This window comes from Lissotriton vulgaris, chromosome 5 (genome assembly GCF_964263255.1).
Source record: "Lissotriton vulgaris chromosome 5, aLisVul1.2, whole genome shotgun sequence".
Taxonomy (NCBI): domain Eukaryota; kingdom Metazoa; phylum Chordata; class Amphibia; order Caudata; family Salamandridae; genus Lissotriton; species Lissotriton vulgaris.
This window is the reverse complement of record NC_141693.1, coordinates 1,456,930,301-1,456,951,015: the sequence shown is the minus strand read 5'-3', so window position 1 is coordinate 1,456,951,015 and position 20,715 is coordinate 1,456,930,301. Positions and strand designations below refer to the sequence as shown.

The window sequence follows — 20,715 nt, the reverse complement described above, 5'->3', positions numbered from 1 at the left end:
TGTGTCTGCATGCAGTAGATTAGCATTGGAAAGTGTTACATAATGAGAAGTTGGGATATTTAAAAGGTGGAAGCTGTATGTAAAAAAATACTACAACAGTTTTGCTCTGTGTGAAGCAATTTCAGATGAATGAAATAATTTGAAGAGTTCTTTTTGAAGTAAAGGAACACCTTAAATAATTCCACCACTTGAAAAAATTCTCACAAATGATAATGGGATAGAATTATATATATTTTTCCTGATGGAATTCCAGCATCAAATGCTGTTAGAAAATGACAGACCCTGCCCATCCATGCCCATGCCTGTGTTATTTGATGCCCTAAGTCCACAGTCTAAATCTTACCTGTGGAAACAACCACTTGCACATCTTTCCATCTTCCACCACTCCTGAAGGTGCCTGTCCCACACCGATACCACCCGGCATCTTCTGGAGTGAGCTGGTTGGTCAAAATTTTAACCACGTCCCCTGTGTCTTCAGGTATAATGAGGAGTCTCCCCATATATCTCTTTTCCACGTAGCCTTCCGTGTCTGCTAGTATGCGGCATGCCCCTGTTTTCCTCATCTTGCACCAGTACGTCTTCTTGTTCTGTGACTCTGGAAACCTGCATCTGATGGAGATAGATCCGTGTAGCACTCCAGACACCAGTTCTAAATGGTCAGTCATATTGGGACCTGTTAGGGCACAGAACAGTGACAAAATTCAGCTTTGGAATGCGCAAAACTCAATATTAAAAATACACGGGGCCAGATTTACAAGTCCCTTGCGCCTCTTTTACGCCGCCATTGTTTCACTTTTGTGACACAGTGGCGGCGCAAAAGATGCGCCATGGTGCGAGGTATTTACAACAAGACACATCTGGAAGATGCGTCACGTTGTAAAGTCCTGCGCCAGAAGGAGGCGTTCCAGTGCAGGGGGGGCGTTCCGGCGCAGGAACGCCTCCTAAAAATGGCTGAGTGAAATCTACAAGATTACACTCAGTCACTTTGGGGCCCATGCTGCGTCAAAACCCTGCGCCTGCTTAAAGCAGGCGTAAGGATTGACGCAGCATTACCAAAATAGGGACCCCCAGAGCATTGCTGGAGCTGCGTCGTGCTTACGACGCAACTCCAGCAGTGCGCCACTTTTATGGCACAGATGCATGACGCATCTGTGCCGGTTTTTGCGCCATGGCGCGCCGCATTGTAGATGCGGCGCATCCATGGTGGTGGAGGCATGCCGCGCAATAAGTGGCGCATCCCTGCTGATATGCAGGGATGCGGCACTTATTGTAAAATTGCCCCATGGTATCTACCTCATCAGCATTAGTGTTTACATCGTCTTAAAAAACAGAACTGACTGAACTGCGAGAAATGAACTTCATTATCATTGTGGTTAGGTGGACGAATTTGTGCTTAAGGTAAAGAAACAGTTTATTCACAGAGGAAAAGTGAACCACTCATACTCCCACCTTCACCATCCAACTACAGTTAAAATTCAAAACCCCACAGCTTCCCCACGATTCCAAATTCTACACAGCACAAAACACAGAACACAAGAGTTCCACCAGACGTTGCAATCAATGTTCATTTAGCATCCCGACAGTCAAGTCAAACTCTTCTTAGTTACTACACCTCTGTGAAAGGCAAGAAAAATTGCATTTGTAAGATCCTTGGATGGTGCCTCAGGGAGAGAATGCAAAATCCCTGCATGTATGGTGGGAGTATCCCCAACATTCACCTATATAAACTTTAATTTATTTGGCAAATCTCTCCATATTTCTTTTGGAAGAACCACTACCCTGCCCTGCTGCTTCCTCCTCTGTTTCAGGTAAGGCAACTTACCTCCTGGTTGCAATGATTGAGTTAAGGATAGTTGGCACCATTGTGAGTGGTTAGGCCTAATATTCGTAAAGTGTCAGTGGGAGATTCTACTTCAGGGTGAAAAGGAGATTTGGAGTGAATGGCAAGTGCGAATAAGGCGGAGAACATGTTCTAACCAGCAGTGAAGGGAGAACTCTGTGTTTATCATGTTCAAGTGAGGGTAAAATGTGAGTAGAGTGGGAGCAGAGGCATAGGCAAGTAGGACACATTCTTAATCTCTCTACCTAAAAGTCTTCTTTAATTGTCCTGGTGAATCTATAGTACTGAGACCACATAATGGCAACCCATGCTGTCTACACACCCTCTATGTATACCAGAACCTTACTCTGTTCGTAGTCATTGCATTGCAACCACTACATCTGGAGTCACAGCAACAAGCTGCCCTCTAATGTGTGGTGAAGCTAGGGACTCTTTAATGTTGTGAATACTATTTATTATTATGTTTCATGTTGCTCATTGGGGCACAATGAAATTACATAATCTTCTGCACGTGGTCGAAAATTATGGTTGTTTTATTGGTATTGCGTATCTTTGTGTTAATGTATTTTACTTATTTGCACAGTTTTATAAGGTATTTGTTACACTCTCACTGTACATATTTACTTTGTTAATGTCCCTTTAAACCCTGTATATCACTCAGTACTTCTTTGGTTCTACTTAGAACCTCCACTGCTGCTAGGCACCAGGTCAGTTGCACTGTTCCTGTCTGCCAGCCAGATGCTGTTTGTTGCTGTGCCACAACTTTGGATTAAAGACTTTAATCAATATATGTTCCAGTGTATTCTGTAACATAATTTGGCGACGAGGGAAACTGAAGACTCCACCAACGTTACTGTGGCACAGGTGTGGAGTGAATTACGATTTTGGAAGCATTTTTGGATTCATTTCGAAAAACAACTATTTTATTGGAAATTTTGTCTTTGGAAACCTGTTTTACTTCTTTTTCCTGGAAACTCGATGTTTCTACCTGGATTGAGTAGGGAGAAGGAGAATTTTGAGTATTTTTCCTAAAAGTGAAGAGGTGTTTACTTTCAAGCTGGGGCTGGTGCTGTGCGAGCGAGTCTTACCGACATTGTGACGTCTGCCTTCATTGCTCGAGAAAGAACCTGACGAGCGTATCTCTTGGGCATCCTGACGTCTCTCTTCTTCGTTCGAGGAAGAACCTTTCAGCGTTCTGCACAACGACGCACTCCGCAAAGAACTTCTTCACCGTGCCTTACGCTACGTTCACATTACGTTTGACGTATTACGTGGCGGCCATTTTAGTTTACAGGTTTCCATAACAACCGGTCACCGAGTGAGATGTTTAATATCCGCGTTAATTTTTTACTACTTTTACGATATTGACAGCACCGCTTCTTTACAAAAAGGTTTTGTTTTATTCAAAATAATATTTATTTCAGGTTATTTGTAATCTAGACCTTTGCTAGATGATTTTATTTACGTTTTAAGGATTTGGATGCTAATAACTTTTATTCAGTAATAGCTCAACATCATCTCATCATCAAATCCTTCTCTAACAGTTATTGTTACATACTCTTATTTATTTATTGCTGTTATATTTATTCCTTTGAACTTATGGCTATGCAATTTGATCCACCTGACACATTTTTACAACATAAAGGAGATCCACCTTTACCATGGACACGCTGGAAAGAAGAATTCATTAATTACATGAAGGCTATTGATGGAGAACGTATGGGTGCAGAAAGAAAAAAGAATATCTTATTGCATTGTTTAGGCTCTGAAGGTCAATTAGTTTTTAGGGCTCTTCCCCAAATTCCACCTTGTGCAGGGGAGGGTGAGGGTGCTAATGTTTATAAGGAAGCCTTATTAAGATTAGAAAAGAGATTTAAACCTGTTACAAATATTGCCTTAAACAGGTATACATTTTATACCAGAGCACAACTTGAAACAGAATCGTTTGATGAGTTTATTACTGCTCTGAGGTCACTATCCATACATTGTAATTTTGGTAATATGTGTGATGAGATGCTGAGAGACCAAATTATTGTTCATGTTAAAAATAAAAAAACACAGGAACGTTTATGGGAATTGGGTGATCCCAAATTAGATGAAGCCATTGCTATTGCAAAATCTTTAGAACAATCTGAAAAATTGATGAATACTATTAAGAAAAACACTGAACAAAAGGCAGATGTGGTAGATGAGGTATGTGTGGTGAAACGCACAGAATCAGCTACCAATGGAAATTCTCATTTGAATTATAATTTTAATTCTAACAGGAGTAATGTTCAAGGAAATGTTAGGAGATTTGATAAATCGTTCATATGTTTTAGATGTGGAAGTAGAACACATTTAGCTTCATATGAGGGATGCCCCGCGATCAACAGAGAGTGTAGGAAGTGTGGTAGATCAGGACATTTTTCAAATATGTGTAGAGCTCTTAAGAAAAATATTGCTAACTCTCAAGCTAAAGTTGCTGCTGTCATAGAAGAGATTCCAAAAGTTAATAAATGTGAGTGTGGTGGGAATCACTGTGATGACAATAAGGGTTTTGTGGTATGTTTGATGGAATGTGTATCGAATGTAAATGATTCCACTGATTGCATTTGCATCAAAAAACCTGTCTGTGAGGTGGAAGTCTTAAATGTCAAATTAGAGCTCATGGCTGATTCAGGTTCTCCCTGGACAATTATTACAAAGGAGTATTTTGAATATCAGGAACATTTTTCCATCTGACATTGTAGCTGTAAGTTTCAATGAAGACAAAATTGATATGTTAGGTTATTTTGTAGTGGATCTTACATTTAAAACTAAATGTTTGAGTGTCAAGTTATATGTGGCTGTAAAAGGTGTTAATGTTTTAGGATGGAGAGACCAGTGGAAGTTTGGAATTACTCTCCATCCTCGTGCTACAGAGCCAGTACGTTGGATAATAATGTTGTCCTGGAGAATATTGCTTTATTAAAAGAGGAAAATTCATCTAGGTTACAGATTTTGGTAAAAGAAGAATTCAAAGATGTATTCTCGGATACTTTGGGTAAAATTAAGGACTATTCACATAGAGTTAAACTTAAGAATGGGGTTGTTCCGGTAAAACAAAAACTGAGAGGTGTACCTATTAATGTTAGAGAAGAACTTAAGAAAATGTTAAATGATTTAGTGACTGAGAGTATCATAGAGCCTATTGAATCAGCAGAATGGGTTTCTCCCATTGTTTTAGTGAGGAAACCTGATAAAAGTCTAAGAATGTGTGTGGACCTTCGAGCTCTTAATGCAGGTATCATTGTGGATTGTCATCCTCTTCCAAACATAAATGAGGTTGTATCGATGTTGGAGGGGGCAAACGTGTTTTCTACTTTAGACCTAAGGTCAGCTTATCATCAGGTACCTCTTACTGAAGACTCCAAATGCCTGACAGCTTTCATCACTCCTCAAGGATTATTTCAGTACACTCGAATGCCGTTTGGGCTAGCATCGGCGGCATCAGTATTTCAAAGAGTTATGTTTAATATTTTTAGAGATTTGGATGAGTTTGTTAGATGTTTCCAGGATGACATTCTGATTTTCTCACCCAATAACAATGATCATTTGCAACATTTAAAGTGTGTTTGTGGAAAATTGAGAGAAAATGGTCTTACTTTGAAACTCAACAAATGTGAAATGTTCCAACATTCTGTAGAGTACTAAGGTCATCACTGTAGTGGGGGCGCCATCACGCCCGAACAATCGCACAGCTGAATGTGCCTACAGCCTTCATGTTTCCTTATATTGTCTTATTACATGTTCATCCTTATTCTTCTATGTTTATTCCACATTTGTCATTCTTTATATTCCATTTTCATCCGAGCCTGCGCGCTAAAGTGTGCTTGCTATTTCCGAATTTTTACTGTTCACCCCAGAAACACTAACGTGGTCCATTAAAGACAGTGTTGAAAATGCCTAAAGATCACTTTTATGAAAGAAAACAGACATTTAATGTGGACATTTGATACGTGTTTGCACCAAGCCCTTCATTAACATTTTTGTCCCAAATGAGATACTAACATAGCATACTTTTTGTTTTTTGAAAAAACAGTGAGACAGGTTGGTATGCAAAAACGGTTTGAACAGCATTGTGGGAGATGTAGTAACTGATAAAAAATAACTTAACAAATAGCAGCTGGGGGGTGGGTAATTTGAAACGTAATTAGAAACGTCACTGGCAGTTGAAGTGAGGAGTTAAATAAAAGAGCGATGCTGGGAGGAAACGCATAGAATTCTGATGGAGTAAGGAGGGACAGCTTTTTAACCAGGCAGCAGGTACGTGCTTAACAGGAATAACATAAACTTAACCCCGGTTTACCAAACATCAAAGATGCAAGGGAGGGAATGGAGAGTAGAGTTAGGATGGAATAATGTGGGCGCTGTAAAAATGTGAAATGGGGAAGGGTGGTTTTGCACACGGCTTGCCGTTAAGTTAAAGGTGTGGCAACAGCGTGAGAGGAGATATATGCGTGATACTCAGCTGAGGCAGAGGCAGACATGAAGGGAGCAATGAGAGGCTTACATGTGGGAAGGAAAAGGAGGGGGTTTCAACTGTTTGAAAAGCGGTAAAGATATAAGAAATAGAATTTAAATACAAGCATATTATTTAACTCGCCTGGCATTAAGCAGATAGCGTGACAGACCTAGATGTTGAGTAAAATGTAACAAATGTTTTTAAAGGCACCGTGTAATATGGAGATCAATTGGGACAGAATTAAGCAATGTATTTTAAATGTGGAGAATATAAATTGTGACTGTGGTTATCTGTTATTTGTTTACAGTGACCCCCGAAGAAGGGCGTTCAGCCCGAAATGCATAGGGTTTTTTAATAAACGCTGCCTGAAATGGACTATTGCTTCAGTCCTGTTCATTTTTAAAGTCCGGATGGACATGGGGTGAACAGTAAAAATTCGGAAATAGCAAGCACACTTTAGCGCGCAGGCTCGGATGAAAATGGAATATAAAGAATGACAAATGTGGAATAAACATAGAAGAATAAGGATGAACATGTAATAAGACAATATAAGGAAACATGAAGGCTGTAGGCACATTCAGCTGTGCGATTGTTCGGGGCGTGATGGCGCCCCAACTACAGTGAAGTTCATAACCCTGTTGCCATTGGGGCATGGCAATAACCTCAATCGGCACGCATTCTAGTGAAAAAAGAGACAAGCATGAAAAAGACGACCACAGACAGGAGTGCATCCTGACCCCCCTTTTAGATTACTAAGGTCACACATTGTCTGGGGATGGGGTTGTTCCTAAAAAATCAAATGTTTATGGTATCACTAATGCTCCTGCTCCTGAAAATAAGGAACAACTACTTTCTTTTGCAGGTATGTGCGAATACTATAGCAAATTTGTGTATAATTTTGCTTCCAAAATGGAACCGTTAAGGAAGCTTCTCAGACATAATGCTGTGTTTGTTTGGGATGTATGACGTTAGAACGCATACAGTGACAACGTGTACCTTTACAACGCGTTCGGAACAACGAAAGTTGTTACCACGCATTGCGCTGGGGGGCGCAAAATTGATTAATTTAATTTACTATTCCAACACCAGTCCCCGTGGATAGTAGGGAAGGTGTTGGGATAGTCAATTAAATCATTTACTAACCTTGAGTGCCCCCCAGTGCAATGCGTGGTAACATTTTTCGTTGTTACGCCCGCGTTGTAAAGGTATTCCGTGGTAATGCTTGCGTTCTAAACGCTGCATACCGTTTGTTTGGGAACAGGATCAGCAAAAAGCTTTTGATCTCATTAAGTCTGATATCCTGCAAGCTCCAACCCTTAGACCGTTTTGTTTGAACAAAATGTGCATAATCACAGTGGATGCTAGTAGATATGGTTTGGGTTCGGTTCTGTCTCAAATTTCAGGTAAGGAGGAGTGGAATGTTTCTTTTGCTTCACGCACTCTTAATGAAACTGAAAGGAGGTATGCAGTAATAGAAAAAGAACTTTTGGCATGTGTCTGGGCCATTGAACATTTTCGAAATTATATTTGGGGTACTAAGTTTCTGTTGAGAACTGACCATAAACCGTTGGTAAATATTTTGTCTATGGGGGGTGGGTGGAGTTCCACTGCTCGTATAGCTAGGTTAACTTCAAGATTGCAGGAAAATTGTTTTACAGCAGAGTTTGTTCCAGGGAAAAAGAATGTCATTGCAGATTTCATGTCTTGCATGCCTTGTAAGTCAAGTACTGATGGAATTTCTCTTGAGAAAGAGGTGGTGAGTTGTTTACAAGATGTTATTGCGGGTTCGTTTGAAGATATTTCTGAACAGTCTTGGAACCTTGCTGATGATCATGATGTCACTTTACAAACCATCAAGAAGTATATTCTTGAGGGTTGGCCTGATAAAAAAGATATCTCGGAAAGTATTTTACCCATGTTCTCTGTTTTGGATGAGTTGGCATTTGAAAATGGTTTGGTTTTCAAGTCTGGGAAGTGTGTTCCGCCATTTTAAATGCAGAAAGTGATTTTAGATATTGCTCATAAAATGCATCCTGGAATGTCTGCTATGAAGCGTCTCATAAGAAACTATTTTTGGTGGCCTGGTATTGATAGAATGGCAGATCGCAAGGTTAGAGAATGTGAGGTGTGCATGGGAAGTGAGAAGATGTTGAGGGTAAATGTTCCTCCATTAAAAACTTCTCTTTGGCCAAATGAACCTTGGAAGAAACTTGCGTTTGACATTTCTGGTCCCTTTATGTGTCTTCCGCTTGATTCTCGTTATGCTCTTGTTTTGCTGGATTACCACTCTAAATGGCTGGAGGTCAAGTTTGTTTCTTCGGTTTCCACTAATGTTGTGATAGAGTTCTTTGAAGAAGTCTTTTCTAGAGAAGGGTGTCCTTCTGTTCTTGTAACAGATAATGGGGTACAACTTACCTTTTTGGAAATGGAGAATTTTCTCAAATTACAAAACGTTAAACATTGTACAGTTCCTGCTTATGAACCTCATGAGAACGGTTTAGTTGAACGTTTCAACAGGGTTTTGAAGGGTTTTGTTTCTGATGTATTCAAGATGGGTTCTGGATGGAGGAATTTATTGAGAGAAAAACTTTGGCTATCTAGGATAACTCCACATTCTACAACAGAAGTCAGTCCTTTCCGTTTACTGAAAGAGCGTGACCCAGCCTCTATCATTCGTCCATGGTGGTTTAAGGACAAATGTCTCAACAAATCTTTTTCTGATGATCTGATTAAAGATGTTGTAGAAAGAGTGGAATGCAAACAAGCTAAAGTTAAGGAATGGTATGATAACAAGTGGAAGGTGAAAAATCCAAATTTTTCTATTGGTGATTTGGTCAGGATTAGGAAACCTGTTTTCATCACCAAATGTTCAAACACATTTAGTAAACCTTTGAAAGTGGTAAAGGTTTTTAGCAATAGTCTACTTACTCAGGATGGTAAGTTATGGAACATTAGACGTGTTGCTAAGTGTCCCTCTTTGCATCATTCCAATCATCCTTCATTGCTTAATGCCACCGCTCCTGATGTACAGCTTAGTTCTAATGGTAATGTTGCTTCAAGAGTTAAAATGTCTGTTCGCTCTAGATCACAACCTATTAGGATTGCTGATTATGTAACTTAAATTCTTGTTGTTTTCCTAGATTACTTATTTTCTTCCTTGTTTCTTTTCTTTTTGTTTTATCATAAAAGGGATATGTGTTACATTCTCACTGTACATATTTACTTTGTTAATGTCCCTTTAAACCCTGTGCATCATTCAGTACTTCTTTGGTTCTACTTAGAACCTCCACTGCTGCTAGGCACCAGGTCAGTTGCACTGTTCCTGTCTGCCAGCCAGATGCTGTTTGTTGCTGTGCCACAACTTTGGATTAAAGACTTTAATCAATATGTGTTCCAGTGTATTTTGTAACAGTATTCAATCATTATAAATGTGTTCAGTAGGCGTCAAGATATTAGGGAGATATTAACATTTAAAAATTGTTTTTATCTCAATATAAAGAGGTGAGATTGTTGAGAAATGACACATTTAAAAATATTCAAATCTGACTTGGAGATGGGAGATTTTTCTCTAGGCATCTATTTGGGGTCTATAAACCGCTCTCAGGTCCACAAACCCATAACGATCAAATTGTCTGGCCACATCTTGGACAAAAATATTGCAGGTGCTATTACAGGCTCTTTGGACAACTCCTATGTAAACAACTGTGTTGGCCAGTCCCAGCAGCTTGGGCTCAGGCCATGGCGGGCAGGCCTTGCAGCCATCCCTTGCTGTCAACAGCCAATGGCCCGGCGCAGCATGGGTTGGTCGCTCACAGTGGGTTGGTCACACAGTCTTTTTTTCTCAGTGTTACGGTCAATATGATATTTAAATTCGACGTATAGGCTTATTTCAATTTTCAATTGCAGCTGTCACATCAATGATGAGTTCCTGAGCATTGCATTTGTTGTTCCAGTTATAGTTTGCATGTCTGTTGTGCAAGCTAAAAATACAGTACTCAGCAGAGAGAGAGAGACACTGGTTACTCTCATACCCCAACAATGCATCATTTTCCAATCATGTTAGTCTGCGTATCAAACCATACCTTCAGAAATACCCACGAAGACACTGGAGAAGAAACCGTCATTATTCTGGCCAATGCCGCAGCGATATTGTCCTCCATCCTCCCGCCTCAGCCTTGCCATCTCCACTTGAAATGTGCCATTTGCAGGGCTGTCGACAAGCCGTGTCCGATCCTTGTAGCCTGCTGTTGCAACATATGGCGTGCTTGATATAATTGTGCTACATCCAGTCAGAGTGCCAGAGATCTTGCACCAGAACTTTCTTCCATGGATGTTGACAGGTGAGATAGCATAGTGGCATGTGATATTGACTGAACTGCCTCGCTCAGCAATCACAATTTCTGGACCAAGTAGGGCACTGGAAACTGCTTTGAAAAATGAGTATAGTGATTACTTTACTATTAGCTGACCTGAAAAGAGGAAGAAACTAAAAAACACACCTCATGTAGTGTAGAAATTAACTCTTTTTGAGGGGGTTATATGCAAAATTCTACCAAATATCCTGGCTCAACCTAGTTGGCATTTTTGTGCAACATTGTGTCTGCTATCTTGGTACTACATGTTTTTCTCCCATAAACAGGAGATACACTTATTGAAAATGCCATTTTTTTATATAGTGGCTGCACTTGGTATTATTCTAGCCTCCAAGCTTACCGACTCAAGTATGAAACGTAATCCCTGGCCAGGACACTCACCTCTCACAATGACTACTAGCAGAATCAAGATAGACATGGTATTGTGATGTTAAACACTGGAAATCTCCAAACAAATTCTTTCCTCTTTAACAGAAGCACCTCTTCTTCTGGGTTATCACCTTGAACAAGAAAAGAACCAAGTACACAAATCACAAACATTTCATTCTTTTAGAACAGACATGAACATTTGTGAGTTCGATACCAAAAAGATGGTCGTTGCTGCTTGGGATGTTGTCCATAAGATGTTTATTTTTTTTGTAAAGATTTCCAGAAATTGCCTTTGATTCATGTGGCTCTTATTTAGAGGTGAGTATTTTTTTTATCTTCTTAAAGATTTATTCACTTTTTAATCAAAAGAAAAATGAGACTCAGTACATCAGAGTGGCAGTAGCAATGACACATGGCTATAAATGATGTTACATCAGAATACCAAAGGTCAGCAGACAGTTTATTTCCAGTAACAACATATTATCGATTCGCACCACCCCCTCCCACCTGTAAACACCCCCCTCTCACTTTAGTCTTGTAGTAATGTGAGCATAAATAAGCAACCAATATGTACACTGCCCAGTGTAACACCCCAGGTCAAGCATGGAAGAAACTATGTGTCAGGAGTAGTCCCAGCCAGTTCCTGTGAGTCCCTTTCTGCAGCAACAATGCCCCCGCCTTGGTTACTAGATAGGTCTTGTACAGTTCCCAGAAGATTTTAGGTCTGCACCGTGGCCGGAGAAATTCGCTAAAATTTCTGTTTGAGTGCTCAAATATAGCATATCCCGTGACCACTGGGCAATCGTGGGTGTCGGAACTGGTGACCAACAAATCGCCACCCTGCGTTTGGTTAATAGCAATCCCATGTCAACCAGCCGGTGCATTCCCTTAGGTATCTGTTTAGAGCAGCCCAACAGTGAAAGAGCGGGCTCCGGATTGAGTGTCAATTCTGCCACCTGTCCCAAATCCCTAAATACCTGGTCCCAAAAGTTGGATATACCCGGGCATGTCCAGGTCAGGTGCAGGAAATCAGCTGTCTGCTTATTGCAGCGTTCACAGGTCGACTCTTCACGTAAGCCATATCTGTGCAATCTCTCTGGGGTGTAATAGACCCTATTTAGATACTTAAAGTGCATCAATCTATGTCTACCGTTCAATGAAATGCGTTTTGTGCTGGTACAGCAGTAAGCCCACATAGTGTTCTCTATGTCCCGACCCAAGTCTCTTTGCCAAGCTAATCAGGCTTTAGTATAGTGATTTTCTCTATATGCCATGGATAGTTTATAGATTTGGGACACTATTCTGGATGGCGACTTCGCCTCTATGACGTAGGACAAGGCAGGTAGCTAAGGTGGTTCCAGCAAATTGTCCCCTAAAATGTGCAGCATCGCTTGTCACGTTCTGTGGAATTGGAATTGTGTAAGAATAGTGGGTGTATCATCACCCATCACCAGGTCTCCCCAGCTCTTTGCGATACCATCATCAAATAGGTCACCTACAGTCCATGCTCCAAGCAAATTAAGCGCACGCATCACCCCCTATTCCTGCACGGGGGTAGCCAGCGACTCCAATCTAGCGATGCGTGTGGGGAGTAGAGAATGGCACCCGCCTGTAGCTGTAATAGATAGTGCCAAACCTGCGTTGTCGCATTGATGGAATCCAATATCCCGCCCTTCAATCAGCAATCACAAACATCAAAACCGGCAGGGAGAGGGGCCAGCCACTACCGTTTCTATTCGAAGGTGTGGGGTGTCCGGAATACCGTGCATCCAGTGGTATGCATGCGCACTCAGCGCTGCCCTGTAATATAGGTCAAAGTGGGGCGCACCCAGCCCCCCATGTGGTATGTCAGGGTAAGAATCTGCTATCTGACACGCACTTGTTTGCCTGCCTAGGCCCACTTCACCATCAGCGTTGTAAGCCGACGAAAGAATGAGCAAGGGAGAACCATGGGAACATTGGAAAAAAGGAAGAGACAAGACAAGAAACGAGGCAATACCACCATTTTCATAATGGAGATTCTGCCCATCAAGGATAGAGGTAACTTAATCCAACAGTCCACCTCATCCTCTAATTTACTGATTGCTACTCCATAGTTTTCTCTACATACAACTTCTGAATTGGTATGCACCCTTATACCTAAGTATGTCACGGCTTCCGTTGACCATTGCAATGGGTAGTCTGGTTCGAATGGTGTCATGGCCTGCGTAAGTGGAAATATGATGGATTTTGACCAGTTGACCCGTAGTCCAGACACTGTCCCGAAATGTATCACTTCATGCAGAACCGGAAAAAGGTTACTTTCAGGGTCTCTAATGTATAAAAGTGTATCGTCCGCATAGGTGGAGACAATTAATTCATAGCCCAGGAACCTAATGCCCTTGTATCTATGATATTCTCTGAGCTCGCAGGCTAAGGGTTCGGCCACCAGCGCATACAATATCAGAGACAGAGAGCAACCCTGTTGTGTACCTCTAGTGATAAATATAGAGTCTGTCACTAGGTTACATATTGTAATTCTGGCTTTGCGAGCGCTATACAGTACTCCTAATAATTGAAGAAAGACCAGCCCCAAGTCCATCCTATTTAAAACATGTCTCATAAAGGGCCATTCAACAGAGTCAGAAGCTTTCTCCATGTCGAGAAATACGGCTATCGCCTGTGTCTCCGGTTGAGTGTGTTGTAGAGTGCCGAACACTGTGCAGAGGATATAGGTCAGGTTCCTGCCCGGTACGAATCCCGCCTGTTCCAGAACTACCAATAGCGGAATTAAAGGGACCAACCGGTTTGCCAGGATCTTTGCAAATATTTTCGTATCAACACTAAGCACTGAGAGCGGGCGGTAAGAAGTGCAGTCTTCCCGAAGCTTACCCGGTTTCAGGCTGGTAACAATAATCGCTTCCTTCATCGTGGGCGGCATAGTTCCCAGTATGCACATATCATCAAAAAGTGTAGCTAGCTGTGGCACCAATAAGTCCAGGACTCCCTTGCAATAGGTAACAGTGAGGCCATCTACTCCAGGCGCACTATCCGCTTTCATGTTCGATAGTGCCAAGAGAATTTCCCCCTTTTCAACATGTCTCATAAGAAATTCATGATGGGTATTCATGAGCCATGGTAGCTTTATATGTGTGAGGTAGTCCAAAATTTCCTCCTCAGTAGCTCCGCTACGAGTAGCGTAGAGCTCAGAGTAGTATTGTCTAAACCTGCCCACAATCGCTGCCTCCTCAGTAAGGGTGTCGCCCTCCGTCGATCTGATCTCTGTCACTACTGTTTGTTCCCGCCGCTTTTTGAGCAGATCTAAGAACACACCTGGTTGCTTGCTCTCTCCATATATGCGGGCTGTGGCGTATTTAAAGAGGTGCTTTAGTTCAGCAGCCATGGTTTTGTGATATTCCCCCACTAAGAATTTCATTTCCTGCGCAGTTTCATTATCTGAACCAGCCTGAAGGCGTTTTAATAAGGTCGCTAGTTTCTGTTCTAAGTCAGTGAGTTGTTTGTGTATCGCGCGAAGAACACCTGGGTGCTTGGTCATAGTAACACTGTGGATGTATACTTTAAACACCTCCCATACAACCTGAACGCTATCTACCGATCACACAATAGTCTCAAAGCACGTTTCAATTGCTTCAGTCAAGTGAAAGGTGGGATAGCCTTTCTGGGGATGTCAAGCACTAACAGTAATGGGGAATGATCCGAAAGTGTACGAGGAAGCACCTCACAGGCCCGTACTCTCTCATTTAACTGCCTGGCTGCCAGCCAGTAATCTATTCGGGTATGCAGGTCATGATTGGCAGAATAATGCGTAAATCCCCCTTTGCCCGGGATCCTTTGGAGCCACACATCGCACAAGTCAAAAGTTAGAATTGCGCTGTCTACTGCTTTAGCCACTGTGATATGCCTCTCCGGCCCCCGATCTATCCCGCCATGGGTTCCTGACTAAATTGAGATCCCCTCCCCAAAGCAGCAGCCCTTCACCTCTCAAGCCGACTGCGTCTGACAGTGCTGTATATAAATCAGGGTTGTAAAAATTTGGGCCATAAATGTTGACTATGAGTAGATCCATTCCCCTCCCTCTGCACCAGGATATCCGAAAGCGAGCCTCACTATCCGTGTCCCCCCGCGCCGCACGGCCACCAGCTGCTGCGTGTGCCCCAGTGCCTGCCTTCTGCCTCAGCGCCGGCCTCGCTGCCGCCTTGAGCGCTCCCCTTTGGTTTTCGCCGGTTTTTGACCGTAATTTGTGCTTGTTTTCTTTGTATGCCGTATGATCGTTTGTTAACTGTTTTGCCTCCGTTTTGACCTGTATTGTTGCCTGTATTTTTTGTACCTTTTCTTCTTCGTGTTTTGCCCTCCATTTGTGCATTTGTGCTTGTCTCCTTCCTGTTAGCCCGCCTACCTCGCCGCCCCCCGCTCTCCCTCCCCGCTCCCGCTTCCCGCCACCGCCATTAGCCCCGCCCCTTTTCTCTTCTGTTCCCTCCCCGCCTCCCAGCTGCTCCGCCCACCCGCGCACTTCGCCTTTAAATGGCGACCGTGCGAACGCGCAGCGGTCACGCGCAGCGGGCGCGCCGATTGTGCGCCGAAGGCGCGCCAAAGGTAAGCCCGTCTACGCCCGTCCGCGACCGGATCGCGTCCAGCGCCAGGACCCCTGGCCCCCGAAGACCCCGACCGACCCGCCTGACGTACTCCGCCACCACCCTCACCGCACTCAACTCCGGCCGACTCCCAGAATGCCACCAAGCCACTCCACGACGTACCCACGGACCTTTCAGCTGCCACGCCTGCAAGTTCTCCTGCATCCGGACCAGCCTCGCACCAGCACCCGCCAAGTCGAACACCAGCAGCACCCACCGCAAGTGCATCCTGCTCAACACCCGCTCCGTCCACAGACACGCCATCGAACTCTGGAACCTCCTAGACGCCACAGCCCCTGACGTTGCCTTCCTCACGGAGACCTGGATGAACGCCTTTTCAGCTCCCGACATCGCCATCGCTATCCCAGAGGGCTACAAGATCGTCCGGAGGGACCGAAACGCCAACCAGATGGGAGGAGGCATCGCCATCATCCACAGGAACACCATCCGTCTCACGACCAGCACCGACAACACCCTGACCAGCGCCGAACACCTGCATTTCCAGATCCACACCAACCCGAACACCACCCTCAGAGGCACCCTGATCTACCGACCCCCTGGACCACGCACACAATTCAGCGAGGACATCACCGACTTCGTCAGCCCGCATGCCCTCCCCTCCGCTGACTACATCCTCCTGGGAGACCTCAACTTCCATCTAGAGAACAACAACGACCGCAACACCAGCACCCTGCTCGACAACCTCGCCAACCTGGGACTCAAGCAACTGGTGTCCACCCCCACCCACCTCGCCGGACACACACTCGACGCAGTCTTCTCTTCCAGCACAGACATCGACTTCAGCCACACCACAGAGCTTCAATGGACGGACCACAGCTGCGTCCACTTCACCTTCCAGAGAACGACGACCCACCAACACCAGCAACAGGCCGCCCACAGAAGCTGGAACAAGATCACAGCAGACCAGCTCGCCACCTCCCTGAGCCAGCACCCTCCTGCCAGCTCAGCGAACCCCAGCCAGGCCGCCGACAACCTCACGAAGTGGATCAGCAACTGGGCGGACGAACTCGCCCCACTGAGGACCCCGCCTAGCAGACCCGGCAGCAAGAAGGCTCCATGGTTCACCGACGAACTCAAGAGCTCCAAGAAGAACTGCCGAGCCCTCGAGAAAGCCTGGAGAAAGGAACCGACACCCCATCGCAAGACCTCTGCAACTCCCTCGCTTCATACTTCCACAACAAGATCGCGGACATACACAACAGCTTCTACAACCAACCAACGCACACAATGACCGAACAACCACCCCCCACCACCACCCTCCACGCCTGGACCCCGATCAGCACCGAAGACACCATCCGCACGATGAACTCCATCCACTCCGGATCACCGACCGACCCCTGCCCTCACCACGTCTTCAACAAGGCCGACGCTGTCATCGCACCCCACCTGCGAGACATCATCAACACATCCTTCGACACCACCATCTTCCCTGAGAGCTGGAAACACGCCGAACTCAGCGCTCTACTCAAGAAACCAACAGCGGACCCCACCGACCTCAAGAACTACCGCCCCATCTCGCTCCTCCCGTTTCCAGCCAAAGTCATCGAGAAGACCGTCAACAAGCAGATGGCCGCCTTCCTCGAGACGAACGGATCCCTCGACCCCTCACAGTCCGGCTTCCGAGCCAATCACAGCACCGGGACCGCCCTCATCGCCGCCACCGATGACATCCGAGCCCTGATGGACAATGGAGAAACAGCGGCCCTCATCCTCCTAGACCTCTCCGCGGCATTCGACGCGGTCTGCCACCGCACCCTAGTACGGCGCCTCAGCAACATCGGAATCCAGGACAAGGCGCTGGAATGGATCATCTCCTTCCTCGACGGAAGAACACAGAGAGTCCGCCTACCACCGTACAAGTCAGAGGCCTCCGAAGTCATCTGCGGCGTCCCTCAAGGGTCATCTCTGAGCCCCACCCTCTTCAACGTCTACATGAGCCCCCTCGCGGCCATCGTACGCAAACACAACCTCAGCATAATCTCCTACGCCGACGATGAAAGAGGTAGCCGAGTGGATGACGACCAGCCGCCTGAAACTGAACTCGGACAAGACGGAGGTCCTCATCCTGGGCCCCTCACCCTCCGCCTGGGACGACTCCTGGTGGCCTCCCGCCCTGGGCACCGCACCCAAACCGACAGACCATGCACGCAACCTGGGCTTCATCCTGGACTCCTCCCTCTCCATGACCAGGCAAGTCAACAACGTCTCCTCGGCGTGCTTCAACATCCTACGCATGCTACGGAAGATCTTCTGGTGGATCCCCACCGAGACCAGGAAGACCGTCACCCAGGCCCTCGTCACCAGCCGACTGGACTACGGCAACGCCCTCTACGCCGGTACCACCGCCAAAGTCCAGAAGAGACTCCAGCGGATTCAGAACGCCTCAGCCAGACTCATCCTCGACATCCCACGAACCAGCCACATCTCCGGACATCTGAGAGACCTTCACTGGCTCCCCGTCAACAAAAGAATCACCTTCTGCCTCCTCACCCACGCACACAAAGCCCTACACGACCAAGGCCCGAGCTACCTCAACAGCCGAGTCAACTTCTACGCTCCCAAACGCCACCTCCGATCAGCCAACCACGCCCTCGCCGCCGTCCCCCGCATCCGAAGAGCGACTACAGGAGGAAGGTCCTTCTCCTACCTGGCCGCCAAGACCTGGAACTCCCTCCCGACCGACCTGCGCCTGACTCAAGACCACCTCTTCTTCAGGAAGAAGCTGAAGACCTGGCTGTTCGAGCAGTAGCGGCACCCCCTCCCCCCGCCCCCCAGCGCCTTGAGACCCTACGGGTATGTAGCGCGCTTTATAAGTGTCATTGATTGATTGATTGAGTGTTAGAGCAGACCTAGGATTCTCCCAAGTAAGTACCCCACGTGCGTGAGCGGTAAAGCCTGCCATATGTTCCTTACCCTGTAAGCCTCTACTACGCTGCAAGCTGCGATTGAGAGGGAGATGTGTCTCCTGCAGCAGCGCTATATATATGTTGTGCCTCGTCAAGTATGCCAGGACTTTACGAAGCTTCCTGTGGTCATTATGCCCTCGGACATTCCACATGAGTGCTCGGAGTGTGTCAATAGGTACGTCACTGCGGGATATACCGGAGTCTGTCATGGGGTGTATCATGTCTGTCCCACCGAACCAAGCTGTGTAATAGATAGAGTGTATGCTCACTGTGTGTATTCATGAATAGGACATATGTTATGCCACTCTTTTCAAGTCTAATATCCCACCCTCCGCCCACTCACGCCAGGCCTACCCCAAGTGTACCCTGACAAAAAATCCCCCAGTAACTTCCCCTGTACCCTCAGGATGGTCAGCAATTCAAAACAACATAAGATAAACACTCAACCCCTACTCCCCCAATAAGTTCCCCATAGTGTGATTCACTCGTGGGCGGATGTTGCTCGCCTGGCAGGGCTATTCGTTCCAAATAGACACTGTTCTTACACTGCCCGCCATTCAGCAACAATAGTGCATCTGCCATGTAGTGCAAATTAGCCATCAATATCCCATGACCTGGTTATTCAGAATACACATGCACTGTATTCCCACCCGAATCATGTCATATTACAATGTACACTGTATTACAGCCCATCATGCTGTGTACTCCAGTTCATTTTAACTCAGTCTATCCCAGGGACACATGTGAATCAATACTGTCGTATCAATACTGTATCAATATTGTTGTATCAATACTGTTTACACGTGTATCAATACTGTTTCTTCTCTACACCAATACTGTTTCTGCTCTACACCCCCCCAGCAGCAGTGCTCTTATCTCTATCGTGTGGGCGTGAGATCAGTCTTGATGGTCTAGTTGACCTCCAACAGCTCCCTCCAAGGCCCTGCGCTATGGACTGTTAAGCAACTCCTTGGACCACTCCTTCAGGGCCTTCTGCAATGCCTTCAGGTCTGTGAAGATGCGCGTGTATCCCTGCCGGTTCACACGCAAGCTAGCGGGATAGAGCATAGCATAGTCTATATGTTGATTGCATAGCTGGCGCTTCAGTAGCGTGAACTGTCTGCACGCTTTTTGCACTTGTGGTGTGAAATCAGGGTACAAAGAGATGGTGGAACTCTCATACTGTAGTGTTTGTTTGCCTCTGGCAGCTGTCAATGCCGAGTCTCTGTCCCGATAGTTCAGCAGTCTCACAAGTATCGGTCGTGAGGGAGCTCCTGGAACAGGGCAAGGGCCCAAGGATTGGGGAGCTTTTTCCACCACAAACATAGGGGAGAACGTTTCACCGCCGAGGAGGGTTACCAGAAGTTTCTCAACTCATTTTTCTATGTTGCCAGTCTGAGTTGATTCAAGAAGGCCCGTAATCCTCAAGCTGTTGCGTCGGGAACAAAGTTCCAAGTCCTCCACCTTTTCTTGCAGCACCTGCAGCACTCTCCTCATGTGCTTGTGGTCAGTGTCCATTGCTGTCTGCGCCTCCTCCACCTCAGTTACTCTGCGTTCTGTTATGTCTAGCCTTTCTGTGTGCTTATCCAGTCACTCAGACATTCTGTCCATCCGGACCTGAACCTGCACATTTTCCCCATCGTCAGAGGCGTTATCCCACACTTACGTCTTCCTATGGCCGAATGTGAATTTAGGCTGGGTTTTGTCAACTCTGCCCATCGTGGTCAGCTCGCAGCAATGGCCAGTGCATAAATCCACCAAATACTGAGGCAGGTAGCTTCCAATAAGTGCAGTCCTGCTAGGCCCTGCCTATAGTTTCAACCACAGCCTCTGATCGGTGTGCTGTCAAACGGCGGGTGGTGGTTTCTTACTTCACAAGCTCACCGCCATTCCTAGGGCCTGTCATGGGTTCCCCCATCAAGACTGCCAGTCAGCCCATGTAGACACCTTAGCCACCCAGGTTAGTCAATATGAGTAATCCTAGCAGGGATAAATCCAGGGCTCTAGCCTGCGTTCCTAGCCAGTCCGTAAGGCATGCGCCACTGCACGGCACCCTTTCCAAAGAGGAGTATTTCTTTCCTTAAACGCT

General features: G+C 45.6%; 1 protein-coding gene across 1 annotated transcript in view; it reads right to left on the bottom strand.

Annotated features, from left to right (window-relative positions):
* Nucleotides 1-20,715, bottom strand: part of LOC147712743 (polymeric immunoglobulin receptor-like) — a 260,657-nt gene that overhangs the window by 203,249 nt on the left and 36,693 nt on the right. The window contains exons 2-4 of the mRNA XM_086920372.1: nt 11,081-11,199; nt 10,409-10,753; nt 344-673 (exon numbers count right to left, since the gene is read on the bottom strand). Coding sequence (XP_086776498.1) covers nt 344-673; nt 10,409-10,753; nt 11,081-11,117 — 712 coding nt within the window. The 5' untranslated portion in view covers nt 11,118-11,199. The remainder of the gene's footprint in view (nt 1-343; nt 674-10,408; nt 10,754-11,080; nt 11,200-20,715) is intronic.